The sequence below is a fragment of the Eurytemora carolleeae genome, unplaced genomic scaffold (genome assembly GCF_000591075.1).
Source record: "Eurytemora carolleeae unplaced genomic scaffold, Eaff_2.0 scaffold284, whole genome shotgun sequence".
NCBI classification, from domain to species: Eukaryota; Metazoa; Arthropoda; class Copepoda; order Calanoida; family Temoridae; genus Eurytemora; species Eurytemora carolleeae.
In genome coordinates this window covers 186,131-205,654 of record NW_019396564.1, presented here as the reverse complement: position 1 = coordinate 205,654, position 19,524 = coordinate 186,131, and the positions used below count along the sequence as shown (strand labels likewise).

Here is a 19,524-nt window from a genome sequence, read left to right as displayed (position 1 = left end):
AATATTAATAATAATAATATTAATAACAATAATAATAATAATAATAATAATAATAATAATAAAAATAATAATAATACCAGTATGGTTGAGTAAAAAAGAACTAGTAGGCAATAACCTTTCTTCATTATTGTATATTAAACTGAGAAAGCAATAACATTTATCTGAAAGAAATATTACTTAAATATAATAGAAATACAATAAAAACCATTTGACACAAACTCTGATTTTCTAATCTCTAAATCTATACAACCCTATATCGCAGACCCGAGACATGTCATACTATGAATTCGGTTAGATCATATCGATCATATAACCTAAGTTTGAAATATCAATGGGTATTGCCATCAGGATTAAAATATATTGGGATTAAGAAATCAGAGTTTGTGGCAAAGACACAGTTCCTTTGCTTATGAAAATGTAGGGAACACACATAGATAAAGATAGATTGCGCATAAGACGACATTTTTCATCTTGAAAGATATAAATGTACAGAGATGTTTTAAAGATATTCCTATTATATAGATTAACTAGGTCGGTTGTGAACATTGGCTGTTGTTATGTCATTGAGTACTTGTGGTGTACATGAGTTCTGTAGAGAGAAATTTAAGTTAGTTTAGTCCTTCTCATGTCCTTCTTCAGTTCTCGTCAATATGATATATTGCTCAGTGAAATATTGTTGTTCAAATAGTTCCATTCCCGGAGTTATTTTACACTCTATTCGGGAGGAATTATTAAACCTAGTAGATTGGAAAAGACACAATCCGAATGTTACCTGCAACGAACATTTTCCTAGTTATATAAAAGTGAATGGGAAAAAGTTGTCAAAGTCTGCTGTTCCCTCAATTTTTAACATTATCGGAGCTGTTCAGAACTGCTCCCTGGAAACTGTTTTGAACGAATATAATTATGCTGTCCCAGCTATTCAAAAGCTAAAGAAAATGTATGACGGAAACACGAGCAAAGGGAAAAAATTCCAAAATTAGAGTTATTCCCTGAAAGCTCAAAAAAGAAAACTCGACGAAAAAATTCGCAGTCTAGAATCTGTGATTGTCGAAATGAAAGACAAGTTCTCTTTACTAGAAGAAACTATAAACCTTCTTCACAGTTCAGCAAGAAAAATTCTAGAGGAGTTGTTTCAAAGAGTTATGAAAAGTTAAAATATTCGGATTGTAGAGATAAATATCTTCCAGCTCTCCGATCGTTTGCTTAGAAAGATTATTCTTTTTCAAAACCAGTGATTGTGATTGTAGACTAAATCTTTTTATCAATAAAAGTTTGATTTCATTCATGCACAAAGTTTTTAAATCTAGGTTTAAGACTGTTTTTATCATTTATGAAACTTCGCCACTTTGACTGATTTTTAAGCCGTATATCTTTACAACTTGATGGTCTTTGATATTTAAAACGACATGAATTTGAGTTTTTGGCAAAAACTCTGTTTCTTTATTAAATTTTCTCTATAAGAGAGAGCAAAATTTTTTATCAATTAGGTATCTCATTTTTGAAAAAATCAATCTGACACTTCTTGACTTTTAAAAAAGAGTCATTTTTTACAGAGCTGGAGTTGTCAAGGAAAAATCAAAAATACCTAGGAACTTAAAAATAATTGAGCTATGACCCTTAAATGTTCTACCTCAACCCCCCCCCCCATAATTTGATATTCTCAAAATAAAATTCACTCCTGAGTGGTTTAATAATTATGAAATCCATTAAAACACCAAACCATCCCACTTTACAGTGAAGTACACTTTGACCCCTAGAAGTTTGAGTTCGCGGACTAAAATTCTTGGTGATTTTGCGTACATAAGCTATCTATGTTTATTTATTTATCTATGGGGACACATTTTATATCAAAACAGTTACACATTATTATAACCATTGGCGTCGTTTTTCAATAAAAAATGCTAAACAAAGACGACTTTTATCCGGTGGACTGTAGTGAAAAATATACGTCAAAACGGCTGAACCGATCAGGCTCCAATTTTTGTGGTAACTCACATGACCCCAAGGAAGGGTCAACATTTCAAAAAACCTTAGTATTAAAGGGAGTGTTCGCGAAAAATGACTATAGGTTGTAATATCTGAATGATTTGTTTGAAATTAAATTGATTTTTTACGGTCTGAGTCATATGTGCAATTTTCTGAATTTGTATGGGAGCTAAGTTATTCGGTATGAGACATCTTTAACAATTTTCTCCTTATAGACGCAACAGATAGAAGTAAAACTAGTAGCGATCAAAAGCGCTTTTTATCGCATTACGCCTATACTCCCTTTCATTTTTCGCGAACACTCCCTTTAAAGAAAGCAATAAGATGATATCTTTCTTTTATTATTATTGAAGGTGTCCTGCAGGCCTCGGTATAAGATGTAAACTAGATAAATCAGGCAGTAAACTCCAGGCAGTTATTTCACAGGCAGATTTAGAGACAAGCCACTCCTAGCCAGCTTTTACCAGGAATGTTTGGATGCAAAAGGGTTGGGGTAAATCTGGTTTTTTAGGGTCAAGCAAACTCACGATAAAGAGAGTAAACATTATGCAATAACTTTGTCTTGCTAAATTTGAAAAGAAAAAAAAATGGAAAAGCTCGATAGTTTTATTTTCCTGATTAAAACAAGAATTCCAAACTCCACCAGTAATACCTATCAGATGGACCGCCGACGAAATTTCCAGTTACCGTTCTTTTTCAGATGATCAGATACAAGAATGTAATGCAAGGAAAGTTATTTCAGAAGTGTACGCATCTTTTGTACTGCAGTGTACTGTCTCTGGGCGGTAATGTAAACACAAGACGGATGTTACAGCCTGACATGGGATTCATCTTTCACATAAAAAAATCAATAAAATATTCTGGTCATAGGAAACTATTTTGTGAATTATCAAAATTATCAAATTTAATGCTTTTAACCTCCTCGGATACTAAACGAACACTGAGGCATCTATTTTTATTTACAAATTCCGCCCGGAGAGAACTGGTTTCAATATGTACACAGAGTATACGCAAAACTGCAATTAACTTTCCTTGCATTATAACCTTGATCAGATAAAGGTTCAAAAAGTATCGTTGTGTATCGGGCATACTACTACTATTTATCCTAAACGATTTAATATAATAATAACGATTTTAAATATCAACGGCGATTTTCAAAATAATAACAATTATCAAAATAATAACGATTTAAAATAATAATAACGATTTTAAAAGTAAAAACAATTTTAGAAAATATTAACGATTTTCAAAATAATAACGTTTTTAAATAATAATGACGATTTTCAAAATAATAAAGATTTTAAATGATAATGACAATTTTCAATAATAATAAAGATTTTCAATAATAATATAGATTTTCAACAATAAAACAGATTACATTTTGAAAATCGTTGATCCATGAAATACAAAAATTGTGTTGACCATGAAATAAATCAGACACAAAACAAATTAAATTCGTTTTTCTAAGACGTAAATAAATTAATATATTTAAAAAAAGGCCTGGCTAGTTTTAACAAAATTTATTTTGAAATCACACATTTGAAATGTCGATGAACTGTTATTTCATCTATAAGAACTTGACAAGGCAAGATCGAAGGAAAGGTGAAATTGCCTTCTTTTAACTCATTAAGTATGAAAAATTCATAAAATATGCTATTATTATTATGCTATTTGTTTCAAATCCCCGAAACCGCTTGGGCAATATTTTAAAGGGAACACTTTAATATAAATGGAATATCCGATTTACAACAGTACCTTTAAACCTTAAATCTTGTTTTTACTGTAAAAGTGTGTTGCTGATTAATGCTGCAGATGACAATGAAGCAATATGTTAGAATTCAGCACTTTTCAAGAATAAAAATATCTTCCACATTTTTACATTTTTACTTCGGTAATTTTTAGACATTGACGTTGAAAAGCTCGTAGCCAATAAGAATAAGAATAAGAACGAATTCGAAAATTTTCGTTTATTTTAGCGAAAATAATTTCTCTTTGCGAATTTCGTTAAAATTACATTTTTTTCGCAAATTTGGAAACCCTAAAAGGTCTTCGACTCTTGGTTTCCCTGTATTGGTTTTGTGGTTTACCGTGGGTTGATATTCGTCAACACTTATATAATAATTAACTGCCCGAGGGGGGGGGGGGTGGCTGGTATGGACTTACCATTTTTATGAAATTACTAGCTGAAGGGCCCAGCGTTGCCCGTGGAAACAAGACTTTAGAAAAAAAATTAGAAAAAAAATATATTTCGATTTTTGAAAAAAAAATCTAATTTTTTAGTCTTTGTTACCCGGGCGGGGTACTCAAGTGTTCCCTCAAAAAATAAGATCATATTAAAGTCAAGTTTGGCTTAAGAATAAAGTTTTTGCAACAAGCTTAAATTTTCTAACCCCTATAACTATGCAACCCAATGTCGTAGTAGACCTTTGATATTTCAAACTATGAATTCTGTTAAATCAAATAATCTAATTTTGAAATATCAAAGTTTAGAGCATTAGGTTCTAGGAAATGTGCACTTCACACTGATTCAAACGTCTTGGTCTCTTGAACCCATTCTGTTCTGTGATTCTGACCAATTAATCGTTAATTTTGTTGATAAAATTTAAAAGATATGTTTCGGCTCTTTTATGAATCTGCGATTTTCTTCTGAAATTGTAGAGCGGGACTAACCAAAAAAAGAACATTTTATTTTTCCACCGTAAGTCGAATTTTTGATTGAGGATGGGGGGGGGGGAATTGACTAGAATTGCAAAGGATAATCGTTCAGTGAATAAATGATTCTCCAGTGATTGTAAACTGTAGGTCGTGACACTTTTAGAGACATAAATAGGGTTTGCAATTTTTCCGTAATATTTTGATTCGACGATTTAATTTCGATTTTTCAAACTCTTCAAAACTTTTATGGAGGTTGAACATCATTTTTTATTGAAAGGAATTGAGTCTTTGCCACAAAATCTGATTTTTAAATCCCAATATCTTTGCAACCTGATGGTGTAAACCTTACATATTTAAAACTTAGATTGTATGATCTGACAGAGTTTTAAATATATAAGGTTCTTTGGGTTGCTAAGATATAGGGATTATAATTTGTGGCAAATACTCGATTTCTAACTTCTTAATGGAATATGGATGTTACAATGATGATAACTATGATGATAATAATGATGATAACAATGATGATAACAATTGAGATAACAATGATGATAACAATAATGATAAAATGATGATAACAATGATGATAACAATGATGATAACTATGAGGATAACTATGAGGATAATAATGATGATAACAATGATGATAACAATGATGATAACAATGATGATAACAATGATGATGAAAGTGATGATAACAATGGTGATAACCATGAGGATAACAGAGAGAATAACAATGATGATAACATAGCAGAGACTCTAAGAGCAGCTCGAACTTCTAAATGGAAAAGAGCAAATTTATATTATTTATGAAATTACAAGTTAACCTTCATGAATAGAGTGTAATAAAAATTTTGAAAAAAATTTTATTTTAAACTACCCTCACTACCACCGACAAGTTGAAACTTTTTTATCAATATTTATTCAATAATTTATTTTTCAATTCCCCACTACCCTCACTACCTCCGACTTTTTAAAATCTATATATCAAAATTTTTTTCAAAATTTTCTTTTTATTTTAAACTACCCTCACTACCACCAACAAGTTGAAACTTTTTTTATAAACATTTATTCAATAATTTATTTTTTCAATTCCCCACTACCCTCACTACCACCGACAAGTTGAAATTTTTTTATAAACATTTATTCAATAATTTATTTTTCAATTCCCCTTACTACCTCCGACAAGTTGAAGCTTTTTTATCAACATTTATTCAAGAATTTATTTTTCAATTTGCCACTACCCTCACTACCTCCGACTTTTTAAAATCTATACATCAACATTTTTTTCAAAATTTTTATTTTATTTTAAACTACCCTCACTACCACCGACTTGTTGAAACTTTTTTATCAACATTTATTCAATAATTTATTTTTCAATTCCCCACTACCCTTACTACCACCGACAAGTTGAAACTTTTTTAAAAACATTTATTCAAGAATTTTATTTAAATAAAAACTACCCTCACTACAACTGATTTTTCAAAATCTTAATTTCAATATTTATTATTTTTTTTTCATTTTCAAACTACCGTCACTTCCAAGACAAAAAACTTGAGCAAGTCTTAAAGAAAAAAAAGAGGCAATTTAAAGATTTTTAAAGTTGAATTTCTTGTTAAATATTTTTTTTTATCAAGATTACCATACCTATGTTAATAAAAAATTCACCTATTTTTCAGCAAAAAAAAGGCATTTTATACGTTCACGTCAAATTTCCCCCCCCCCCCCCACCCCCCAGCAGGAATAGGGTTAAAAAAGCTGGATTCATTTCTCGAGAATGACTCTGTTCTATTGTGGTTTTTGTTATATCATGATCAACTAAATATATATCCTGATCTAATAAATATCATTGTAAACTAATGACAGAAGTGCAATTTTTAGGCAAAACTCACAATTTTCCTAGATTTAAATTCTCCTTTTAATGTTAGGGATTAAAAATGTTTTAGATTAGGTTTAAAGCAAAATATTTATTAAATTAATATTATCGGTCAAATAGCAATCATAATTTAATTTTTAAAAACACTATTGATAAAAATATCACTTTATCTAAACGTTTTTGATATAAATAAAATAGAATTTAATATTTTGTGTGAAAATTAATTTAATGTATAAGTAATAGGATAGCAAAGGAATGGAGTTCTTGCCAAAAAATCTGACTTTCTAATCTCTACATCTTTGCAACCTGAACATGTAAACCTTTGATTTTTAAACTTACAGTATTTGGTCGAACAATTCATAGTTTGAAATTTCAAAGGTCTCCCACAATGGGTTGCAAAGATATATGGCATTAGAAAATTTACAAATTCGTATATTAATGTATTTTAAATATAACTGAAAATATATCTGTAAAGTCAACTTTTGTGTGAAATGACGTTATAAACAATTGCAATTACGCAATAAAACTGTGATTCCCAGTTTGTCTTGCTTGATTCTGAGATTTCCAACACAAAAGTTCCAATCTCTGAACAAAAGTTCCAATCTCTGAACAAAAGTTCCAATCTCTGAACAAAAGTTTCAATCTCTGAACAAAAGTTCCAATCTCTGAACAAAAGTTCCAATCTCTGAACTTTCGTTTTTGCTTTCAATAAGAAAACAAATAAAAGTTTATGAACACTAAAACACTTAATAAAAGTTCACATCAAGACCATTATCTATGAATAAAAAGTAATTTCTGTCTGTCTTTTAGTTTAGCTGTCCAATCATAACTCACGAACCCAGATTTTTCTGGAATTTCGATTGGGAAACTCGATAAGACCACGGGACTGTACTTGAGAGGGTTTACTTTTTTAGAGAAAATTTAGTTTCAGGCAAAGCTGGGTTTCCCAGCCAGCTACAGGGTGTCCCACGAAACATGAAAGTTGGTGAATAATTTAGAATGTCTTCTTCCATAATTACTTAAGTTGTTTAATACCAAAGATAATTATAAGAATATTTAATGGTTGTCATATTAAAATAAAATTGATTTCAAAGTAAAATATATTTTAGTAAAAGATTTTTTAACGAAAAAATGCAAAAAGTCTTTAATATCTATTACAGTATAATTGGAAGAAGACATTTAAAATTATTTACCAACTGTCATGTTTCGTGGGACACCTTCACATAGATTCAGCCTGCTTATAAAAAGTCTCATCAATTTTTAAGACAGGGTCAACTTTGAAGTGTCGGAACGCCCTAAGCTTTGATTTTATCGCTCTAACTCACTCATGATATCTCCCTAGGTCCTTAAACAGACAAAGATATGATGGGTACCATCGTGAATTCATTTCTAATCCTAAATTAGGTCAGGTTTTTTTATTGGACAGGATAATACACAATATTCTACTGACAAAATTGAACAGAACTTTAAGAATTTCATCAATTTTATCGTTAATCCGTAAAAAAACCAAATTAATGGGCACTTGCACTTTGCTCGACTGTCCCTTTAAAGCATTAAAGCTTAACCCTAAACAGGCTGGGGGGGCGTTTGGCGCCCCCCTGCAGTTTTTTTGTCCTATCACTCTTATTTTGGACACTATCATCGTGGAATTTTTAATGAACAGAAATTTGAAAGGATTTTTGTAAAAAAAAAATTTTATTGTAAAGGGTTGGGTACAGGTTGGAAAACAGTCCTGTCTTTTAAAAAAAATCTAAAATAACCCACTAATTTTTTGTGACTAAAGCTGCAGATCTAAAAACTGTATTTTTGAAAAGCCCTTGAAAAATTGGGGAAACATGTATCACTCATTGATATTTGTTTAAAACAAAAAAGATATTTTTCATTTTTTGAACCCTCCCTAGCACCCAAACTATTAAAGTTATCGGTTTAATTTTTTTTTAAATGAGCTGGCCTTGAAAAATTGAGCTTTGCACATTCTTCTCAAAGGCCTTTTTCTAGTGGGGGGGGGTCGCACAAATGTCTGAAGATAATTGAAATAAAACAGACTGTATGAAGATATTTAAAATACCAAATAAAGCTAAGAGAATAAACATAAATAATAACAATGGAAGGAAAGAGGCCCTCCCCCCCCCTCCCCCTCCTGATATGGTCGAATGGTTTCACGGATTTGGGGAGAAGGAAAATATATATTTTAGTTCTCGCCTGAACATCAAACAGATCAGTAAACTATGCTTAGAGGGACGTAAGCGTAATTTCATGTGACCCTCCATGCAAAAATTACAACTTTCTATTTGACAAAAATGTCTCCAGAAATGCGCAAATAACTTTTTCAGAGAAACCACAAATGAAATTAAACTATTTTCTAAAATAAACAAATGGATATCTAATTTAAACTTGATCAGACAAACCTTTTTGTAAATTTTTGCGTGTAGGGTTGCCCTTGAAATGACGCTTATGACCGTTTATTTTAATTTTATAAAATATTATGTTTTATAAATTTTGTAGTTCTTGATATTTTTTGTAAAAAAAACATACATTCTTTTTATCTTCTCATCAACCATTTACAAAACTGATTCTTTGGTGTGTATTCTGCTTATCGAGTGATATATGCAGGGTGTCCCACGAAACATAAGGGTTGGAAAATGGTTTTGAATAATTAATATTATCCAAATATTTGTTTCTGTATTGTCTCATTGCCAGAATATGATATTCAATTAATGATTCTAAAAAGAAATAATTGATTCTAACATTGATATATTGGGAAAATTTCAATTGAGAAATATGTTCCTAAACATCTAATTAGTTTACTGTCAAATTTGTATTACATTTTTTGTCCTCGTTATTTGTAAATTTAAAAAAATCGATTCTCAAAGCGTAAAACCATCCACGAAGATGATTTTGAACACCATTGATATTAAAAAGTTTTATATGTCTCAAATGAAACCTAAAAATTTAATTTTTCCTCAATACTACATTCTCGTTTCAACTACCATACATTGCCGGTCACTCCCTTTGGGGCGAAAACTTAGTTCCTTTGACTTATCATGGTGGCTAAAATAACAATGTAATTTAAGGTAAAGAACTTTCTTTTAATTGGCGCTAATCTGCATCTCTTGGTCTCAATATTCACTGTGACAACTTAACTTTTTCTTTATTTATCCCTACAGAATACAATTACCACAAAAAATTAATCTTTTACGTGAGTCTTCAAAAAAGGAGATCAATTCTCGATCCCTAAATGCATAATTCAAAAGTTTCAGAGAAATATGTTCCATGGATTTGAAGATTATTGGCTTCCCCCCGACCAACCCGAGAATGATCAAACAAGAAAACCTTCTTTTTCAAGTCTCAACCTTTCTCCCGACTGGCCTTATTCAGGCCAATCACTGTACACAGAATCAGACAGAAGTCCTGGAAATGAAGCCGAGAGTTTAAATCTGAAATCTGAAATTATGGTATTCACACAAGATCTGAAGCCTCACAAATTAAGGAAACATATTCAAAAATATCTTTTCAGGGACTTGTCAGGTCGGCGTGATTGTATGTAATCCATAGATTAATAACAATACAGATAGAATACTAGATGTCGTCTTTTACCCTAAGGCAGAATCCCAAATGAGTTACGTGCATATGCCCTCTCTCTGTCATTCAGCAGAGGATGCGCGTGACTACTTTGGGCTTCTGCCTCAGGGTTTTTGAGTACGAAAAACCCCTAAATCTTGAATAGACGACATTTAGTGTTCTGTCTGTTTTGTTTTTAATCTCTGATGTAATAATTTAATTAAAAAAACACATCTCAAAATAATTGTTCTCTTTGTATCTTTTTTCTGAAAGGGAGTGTTCGCGAAAAATTAAAGGGGGTATAAGTAGAAAAAAAAATTCTATCTTGGTTGCTTCTAATCTTACTTTCATTTGTTGCGTCTATAAGGAGAAAATTGTTAAAAACTACTCATACCGAAGAAAGTAGTGTCCAGACAAATTCAGAAAGTTGCAGCATACGCCTTGGATCTCAAAAAAAATCTTTTTTATTTAAAACAAATCATTCTCATATGTTACAGTTCCTTTTATTAATAATGTTTACCATAATTTTAATAGACCAAACTAAGATGATACACAGTAATTGGTGTAGTGTACATTAACCAATTCTACTTGATTTATAAAACTATCAACATCAACAGTGTAGTGTACATTAACCAATTCTACTTGATTTATAAAACTATCAACATCAACATTAAATACATTTAATAATACCCACAAAGGAAAAGACTGTAAGGATTCTGGAAACTCGTAAACGATCCCACGGTTAAATTATGTCCTTTGCCTTAGATAAAGTAACCTAATGGCTTACTTAATGACAACGCTAAGAAATAACCAAGTTCATAGTTGCAGGGAATCATGAATATAAGGAAACAGACAGTATAAATTCCGTACAGTCGTCACTGAAGTCTTATTCCTTCGTGAGTAACTCTGTTTATAGCATTGCTCCACTGTCATTTTCCTCAGTTGCTATGATTAATTATAGATCTCGTAAACTGCTTATGGCATTGATGCCAAAATAGAAAATCCTGAGTGGTAAATATACGTAAAAGTAGGTTAAAAGACAAACAATAATTAGATTTTTTCTATTTAATCCTGTTTTTTATTCACACTAGGTTTTTAGGGCGCTTCGCGCTCATCTTCGTTTTCAACTTTTAATTGTGGCTTTATCTATGAGCATTTTCTCTTTGTATAGCATAAAATTTTTTTTAAAAATGCGGATTTCATAATATTTTTTTTGCCCATTTTCAAAATTTTGCTAAATTAAATACTTAAAAAAAAGGTATTTTAAGATTACATATTTAAAGTTGTTTGGCCATAAACCTTCCCTGGGGCCACGTGAGGTCCCAAACAAATTTAGGCCTGATCGGTTTAGCCGTTTTGACGTTTATTGGACACAAATACCCTAACAGACACCCAGATCATGTCAAATTGAGGTCACAGCTTTTTTAAAATCTTTATCATCCGTCTCGAAAAAAAACTTTGGTATTTTTCAGAAAAAAATCATGAAATTTCGGAGACACTCCCTTTTCTGTTTTAATTTGAACAAACGCTGAAGTTTCTTGGTTTCCGGTCTAAACAATAAAGATGGTTTTAAGACAATGCACGCAACTTGTTAAAGTGTGAGATATATTCATTCATAATGCAGCACAGTGATTTAGACAGAAATTTATGCAATATTACTGGTACGGCTTTGTGACATTGTAGCTCCTTTAGTTTTGATTTCATGTACAACTACAGTACAGTTCAGTACAGTACAGTACAGTACAGTACAGTACAGTACAGTACAGTACAGTACAGTACAGTACAGTACAGTACAGTACAGTACAGTACAGGGTAACAGCGATTGTCTTTTTTTCTTTGCTATCGGTATAATCGCTAGGTAGAACTTTTTCCAGCGTCATTTTTTCATTTTTTTCTTTTTGCAATATTTGATATTTACAATATGTCATTTTTGCAAAATATCATTTTTGCAATATGTCATTTTTGCAAAATATAATTTTTGCAATAAGTCATTCTTGCAAAACGTCATTTTTTGCAAAATGTCATTTTTACAATACTTAAATTTTTGCTGTAAGACCATTATCTTTAAAAAAAAAATTGTCCTTGCCGCAACGTTCAGCTCCCCCTAGTCCTTGCCTGTTTTCAATGACAGAAACACTAATGCAGTACTTTTAACAATTGTACGCCAATTTTAGCTTTTATCGTGAAACTTAATTTTTTCCTATGGTCATATTACAAAAATAATATAAAATTTTTCTAAAAAGAGATAAAGGTTTAATAAGATTAGAATGTTTCAGAATGGAGGCTATATAAAACTAAGTTTACAATACCCGTAATTCTCTAAATGGAGAATTACTTGTAATTACACTTACAGTCCCTTTAACTTCTAGATAGAACACCTAAAATTTAGAATTTCTTATTTTATTGACACAATTTTCAACTAATCTGAATATTTATAGATTCAACATGAACTGATCAGAATTAACAAGCCATATGAACGACTTTAATTCCATATTGATCAGGTCAAAATTCTAGAATGCCGATGTGAATCAATCTTATTATAGAGGGACACTAATAAATGAAGACGACAATCCCATAAAGGGTTAAAAAATCCAATTTCCGTATTGTATTTCTGTTTTTAAAGCAAATCACTAAAATATATAATATGTTTGAAATGATAGAAAAAGTCCAGAAGAGCATAACTGTACAGTTTGTAGGAACTGGCAGGTAAGGTATATTTAGCTGTTTTAAATAGTGATGATGGACATCGCGTTTTTATCCTCATTTCAATATGGGGGTACGGGGCTTTCAAGAGGGGTTTCCCCGTGTGCGAAAGAGAATAGACTCAATTCCTTTCAGGTATATTTTCATCCTTGAGAAATAATGAGCAGAAAAAATTAAGGGTTTCAACTTCTTTAATATCTTTCGGACAGATTATTTATTTTCAATTTCTACCGATCATTTCCTCGGGTCATGAAAGATACTGAAAAAAATGGCTGTATTCTGTTTAGCCGTTTTTCACGTATATTTGATGTAAATAACAACTTAGAATAAACGAGATCAACTGCAGAGTAAAGACGATGAACTGCAGAGTAAAGAAGTTGAACTGCAGGATAAAGAAGATAAACTGCAGGATGAAGAAGATGAACAACAGAGTAAAGACGATGAACTGCAGAGTAAAGATGATGAACTGCAGAGTAAAGACGATGAACTGCAGAGTAAAGACAATGAACTGCAGAGTAAAGAAGTTGAACTGCAGGATAAAGAAGATGAACAACAGTGTAAAGACGATGAACTGCAGAGTAAAGACGATGAACTGCAGAGTAAAGACGATGAACTGAAGAGTAAAGATAATGAACTTCAGAGTAAAGACGATGTAATGCAGAGTAAAGAAGTTGAACTGCAGGATAAACACGATGAACTGCAGAGTAAAGACGATGAACTTCAGAGTAAAGATGATGAACTGCAGAGTAAAGACGATGAACTGCAGAGTAAAGACAATGAACTGCAGGGTAAAGATGATGAACTGCAGAGTAAAGACGATGAACTGAAGAGTAAAGACGATGAACTGCAGAGAAAAGACAATGAACTTCAAAGTAAAGATGATGAACTGCAGAGTAAAGACGATGAACTACAGAGTAAAGACGATGAGCAGCAAAGCAAAGACGATGAACTGCAGAGTAAATATGATGAACTGCAGAGTGAAGACGATGAACTGCAGAGTAAAGAAGTTAAACTGAAGAATAAAGAAGATGAATTGCAGAGTAAAGAAGATGAACTGCAGAGTAAAGAAGCTAAACTGCAGAGTAAAGAGGATGAACTGCAGAGTAAAGAAGATGAACTGCAGAGTAAAGAAGTTAAACTGCAGAATAAAGAGGATGAACTGCAGAGTAAAGACGATGAACTGCAGAGTAAAGAAGTTAAACTACAGAGTAAAGACGATGAACTGAAGAGTAAAGATGATAAACTGCAGAGTAAAGAAGATGAACTGCAGAGTAAAGATGATGAACTGCAGAGTAAAGACGTTGAAATGCAGAGTAAAAAAGTTGAACTGCAGATTAAAGAAGTTGAACTGCAGATTAAAGAAGATGAACTGAAAAGTAAAGAAGATAAACTTCAGAGTAAGGAAGATGAACTGAAGAGTAAAGAAGATGAACTGCAGAGTAAAGAAGATGAACTGCAGAGTAAAGAAGATAAACTGCAGAATAAAGCAGATGAACTGAAGAGTAAAGAAGATGAACTGCAGAGTAAAGAAGATAAACTGCAGAGTAAAGAAGATGAACTGCAGTGTAAAGAAGATGAACTGCAGAGTAAAGAAGATGAACTGCAGAGTAAAGAAGATAAACTTCAGAGTAAAGAAGACGTACTGCAGAGTAAAGAAGATGAACTGCAGTGTAAAGAAGATGAACTGCAGAGTAAAGAAGATGAACTGCAGAGTAAAGAAGATAAATTAAAGATCCAAGAAGAAGAATGTTTGACCCAATTAAATGATATAAAGAACCAGAAAGATGAATTTGCCAGGTTTAAGATTGAGTTTACATCTCTAGAAGAGGAATTAAGATCTGAAAGAAGAGAATCCTTTTCAATGATGGAAGAATTGAAACGATCTCGAGAAGAAATATTTTTTTTGAAGAAACAGAATAAGGAGATTGAGGTGAGCTAGAAAAAACTTAAAGATAACATTTTTAAATTTGATTTGAAGTCCAGAAGAATTTTTGATTATTTGACAGTTTTATAAAAATCGGGATAAAATTTAGACAAATTATTCTAATAAATTTTTAACAGTTAATAACAGTTTTATTTTATGGCCCCGCCCCACACACTGATTCAAAGGGTACAAGCTCTCAAGCAAAAATCAATAACAGTTTTGTGCTGAAGAAAAATACTAAAATCCCGTGTAGAGCAATTGTTGTGTATTTTCTCATAAGCTAATTTTTTTGAAACACTTGCAACGCTTTAAGATCTATTCATTCTTAAACATTATTAAACTTTTTATAGTAGCCTGGGTCTTTAAGCAATATCTCATGAAGACTGTATTATGTTTAGGACATGATTAATTTAACCCCTGAGTGTCCTCCTCCTCCTCCACCACCACCACCTCCAACCAACTTCTTCTCCAATCTCAAATCCCAGATTAGAAGGAAAGCAAAAAGAGCTAAATCAGTTCCAAATGATATTCACCATTCAGTTGATAGCAGAGGTAAACAAAAACATATTAGAAAAATCAAAATTATGATTTAGAACTACGAAATGCTTTTATTTGATATTACAAAAAAAATGTTAGGGTTTCTTTTAAAAGCATATTCATAATTAAACTATTATAAGATTATTATTATTATTATATCTGAGAAAATAACCTACAACTACAAAATCTTGTACACAGCAATTAAAACTAGGATTTTAAATTGGAATTCCGTTGGGCAGAATTTCACACAACTGTTCAGAAATGCGCGTAACTATACCTTTGTATTGCGCAGAATAGTGCGAAATTTTGCAATACACCTGTAATAAATATCGCGTATTACAATATTTGTAAACCTGAATTACGTTGTACATTATTACTTACCTACATTTGGAAACCTCTACAAAACCCATTATTTATTTAAACTCCGCTTCAAATAAATAGGTAGCATGATCTTAATTGCGTATATTTCTAACTGTGCTGTAAATAGGTAACATGATTATCTTAATCATGTGATATGGATAACTCCTTAGAGAAATTGTAATTTCGTTTTAACTTTAACTTGTAACGTAGAAACCTCAAATACATTAGTTAATATAGAGACTCCGCTTTGATTTCTGTGATAGAGTAATCATGTCCTTGTTCCTAAACGAATGAGTACCCGTTGGTGAGGCATTAATAGTTACGTGCTTCTGTCTCTGTAGACATTGATAGCTGATCATGCCCATTGGCTTGGCGTTGATCGATTAAGAGCTCATGTTCTAGTTGAAATTGATAGCTAAGCTAGTGTCCATACTGACATCGATAGCTGACAATATCGTATCTGGGTTTAACCATTGATAGCTTAGTGAAACTGAACTGTACCTGGATAGATACGGGTTCAAGAAACCGTTATGGAGTAGGGTATTTACCTACTCTTAAAATTAAGTATACTTTTAAATACACTGTAATATTTAGGTTCCTGTATGGTACTAAATGAGGGTGTACTGGATGCGATCAAAAACCGGAAATACAGTTTAAAACCAGTCGATACACAGAGTATCTGGGCTGCAGGCACTTTCTTATATTTTTAAAGCCAAAACTTTAACGCAGTTAAAATTATATGGACAAATTTCAAAATACATACCAAATACAGAATACATGACCAAATACAGAATACATGACCAAATTACAAAATACATGACCAAATTATAAAGCACATGACCAAATTACAAATACATGAACAAATTACAAAATACATGACCAAATTACGAAATACATGACCAAATTTCAAATACATGACAAAATTACAAATTACATGACCAAATTACAAATACATGAACAAATTACAAAATACATGACCAAATTACGAAATACATGACCAAATTACAAATACATGACAAAATTACAAAATACATGAAAAAATTACAAAATACATGACCAAATTACAAAATACATGACCAAATTACAAATTAGATGACCAAATTACAAATACATGACCAATTACAAATTAGATGACCAAATTACAAATACATGACCAAATTACAAATACATGACCAAATTACGAAATACATTAAGTTACCAAAATAATACATAACTATGTACACTACATTATAAAATGTTCGTTTTATACAAACTCTGTGGATTTAGGTTCAGCTCAGAGAAAAAGTGGTTGGCAGCTGAACAGTCTAGATTTTGATATCTCACAGGTGGTACATTTTCCCATAGAAGTTTTTTTTTCCATCTCAACTTCAATATAAAAAATTTAAGTCTTAAAAGCGTTTTTTTGCACAAAGATACATTTATTTTGGAATAAAATCTAAAATACAGGGTGTCTCAAAAAATATGGGAATTCAGTGACGAATTCGATATCGTCTTTGTTATGAATTAGCATTGTAATACCTAATTTCAAAAGCAATAATATTATTATGTCTGCTAGAGTTTATTTTATGAAAACGGTAAAAGACTGTAAAGATGTGTCTATAATGTCTCCGCACGATGAACAGTGAAGACGGACAAGTTTACTCTGTTTGTATTCTGCAATTTTCTTGTTTTACTAAGTACAACCGTATGCAGTCAAAACATAAACAAACAAATTGTAAACATAGCAGACGAAACTCTTACAGATTACAGCTTTCTCATTAGTTATCACTATACTAAATCAAAGAATTATTTAAAAAGACGATATCGAATTCGTCACTGAATTCTCATGTTTATTGGGACACCCTGTACTTAATTTCAAGGCAATATTAATTTAAACAGTAGCATATAATGTCCAACTTAAAACGGTGCATTAAACCTTTGTCTGAAAAAAATTAAGGTATCCATGATTTTAACTTAAAAAATTGAATACTTTCCATTGTGGCTTCTCTATCTTATTTTTGGATTTATGCTAAAGAAACAATATGGAGAATATCGGCTGGAAAAATGACTTCTACATATTAAGCATAGTTAGACATAGTTTTAAAGCTACCCTTGTACAAGGTACTATTGCAAGGAAAGTTAATTGTGGTTGCGTATACTCTGCGTACATATTGAAACCAGTCCTCTGTTGGTGGAATTTGTAAACAAGAATAGATGCATCAGTGTTCGTTTAGTATTCGAGGAAGATCAAAGCATTTAATTTTGTTAATTTTGAAAATTCACATAATAATTTCTTAGGACCAGAATATTTCAAGGATTATTTTTGTGAAAATTGATTCCATGTCAGACTGTGACATCCGTCTTGTGTTTACTTTTCCGCCCAAAGACAGTACACTGCAGTACAAAAAATGCGTACACCTCTGAAATAACTTTCCTTGCATTAGTACTTTGCCTTTGTGAATCTATTATTTGATCTAACAGAATTCATCATTAGAGTATAAAGATGTCTAATGTCTACGACATTGGGGTGAAAAGATATAGGGCTTAAACAATTAGAGTTTGTGGCAAAGACTCAATACCTAAAAAGTGTATTACAGTGTTTATTTTGAATGTTTACGTTGTGGAATTTAGTGTGAACAATTTCTTCTGACTTTTTATTATTAAGTTTGATAAAAAAGAAGAAAATAAAAAACTTTATTAATTGTTTCTAGATTTTGTCACGGAGGTTGGCTATGGGATATTTTGATGATGATGATAATAAAAGTATTAAAAGTGTGAGGTGAGTACTTTAATTCATGACAAATATTAAAGCCAGTGTCCCACGAGATCAAAAAAATGAAAAAAATGTACAAAATTGTTTAAAGGGACTGTAAGCGTAATTTCAAAGGACCCTACATGCAAAGATGATAATACTCATACTCCCTTTAAAAGCAAGAAGTAGTTAAACTTGGACATTTTTACTATTTCCACACTCGACAATGTAGTAGAGAAAACAAAATAAAAATTGTTTCAATTAGCCGAGTTCAGTTACCTCTCACTATTTTATATTAATCTGATCGGAATTGGACCTTGTGAATAAATTTATATATACAAAACTTAATCTTTTAATCATATAATGTCATCCCCACAAAACTATGGAATATGAAGACGACATTAATGACTTTAATTTACATACATGTCAGTCTAGGTAGCTGGTAAATCAACTTATTTGGTGCCCAGTGTATAAACTGCACAATTCTCAATTTTATTGAACAATTTAAAATCATACCTTTATATTCCAAAGTTTTAAAGGGATCACTGTGTATATAGTTTTTTTTTTAGGTCCAACGGAACAGTACACAGTTTTGGATTGGAAACCAAAGACGACTTTTCAATGCCGCCTTTGATAATGGGATAATGGGAGTTCAGAGAAGAAGCTGCCGGGTGATCCGCAAAGATTGAGAATTAAATTTCGGCTCACCCCAAAACAAATGCGTACAGTCGTCTCTAATGTCTCTTAATTAATCTTCTTAAATTCATCCTTTTCAAAAACGATAATTTTCAAAAATGATCATTTTCAAAACAATCATTTTGTTTACAGATTTTGTTCATTATTAACAAATTGAACACTTGAAATTGCGCTTTTTCGATAAAACTTATCCCTGTTAATTTGGCTTTTTCTTCATGGAGTACTGAACACTTTCACAAACTCTAAATATCCCAATATGTGTCAGACCTTTTCTCTATATGAATATTCTGTTATATGTTTTAATTAATTAATTAATTCAAGGTTTGCACCATCAGGTTGCAAAGACATATTGGGTTTAAGGCGACTAATCAGAAGAAGCATACAATACAGAATGTAAATATGAATTTATAAATCTGAAATATATCTATTCAATTTCAGTTACATTAATAAGTAGTGTTGATAATTAAACAGAGCTGAAAACTTTAGATATCCTTA

General features: G+C 31.4%; 2 protein-coding genes across 2 annotated transcripts in view; one reads left to right on the top strand and one right to left on the bottom strand.

The window, feature by feature from the left end:
- The window catches only part of LOC111705554 (uncharacterized), a 6,867-nt gene extending 6,704 nt beyond the window's left edge, over window positions 1-163 (bottom strand). The window contains exon 1 of the mRNA XM_023478143.1: window positions 78-163. Coding sequence (XP_023333911.1) covers window positions 78-125 — 48 coding nt within the window. The 5' untranslated portion in view covers window positions 126-163. The remainder of the gene's footprint in view (window positions 1-77) is intronic.
- Window positions 164-9,750: 9,587 nt separating this feature from the next.
- LOC111705558 (putative leucine-rich repeat-containing protein DDB_G0290503) lies at window positions 9,751-19,466 on the top strand. Its single transcript, XM_023478147.1, has 8 exons — window positions 9,751-10,007; window positions 12,739-12,784; window positions 13,107-14,711; window positions 15,104-15,257; window positions 16,197-16,292; window positions 16,869-16,927; window positions 18,293-18,360; window positions 18,903-19,466. The coding sequence occupies exons 1-8, from the start codon at window positions 9,784-9,786 to the stop codon at window positions 18,976-18,978; spliced, it is 2,328 nt and encodes a 775-aa protein (XP_023333915.1). The 5' UTR covers window positions 9,751-9,783; the 3' UTR covers window positions 18,979-19,466.
- The last annotated feature ends 58 nt before the right edge of the window (window positions 19,467-19,524 follow it).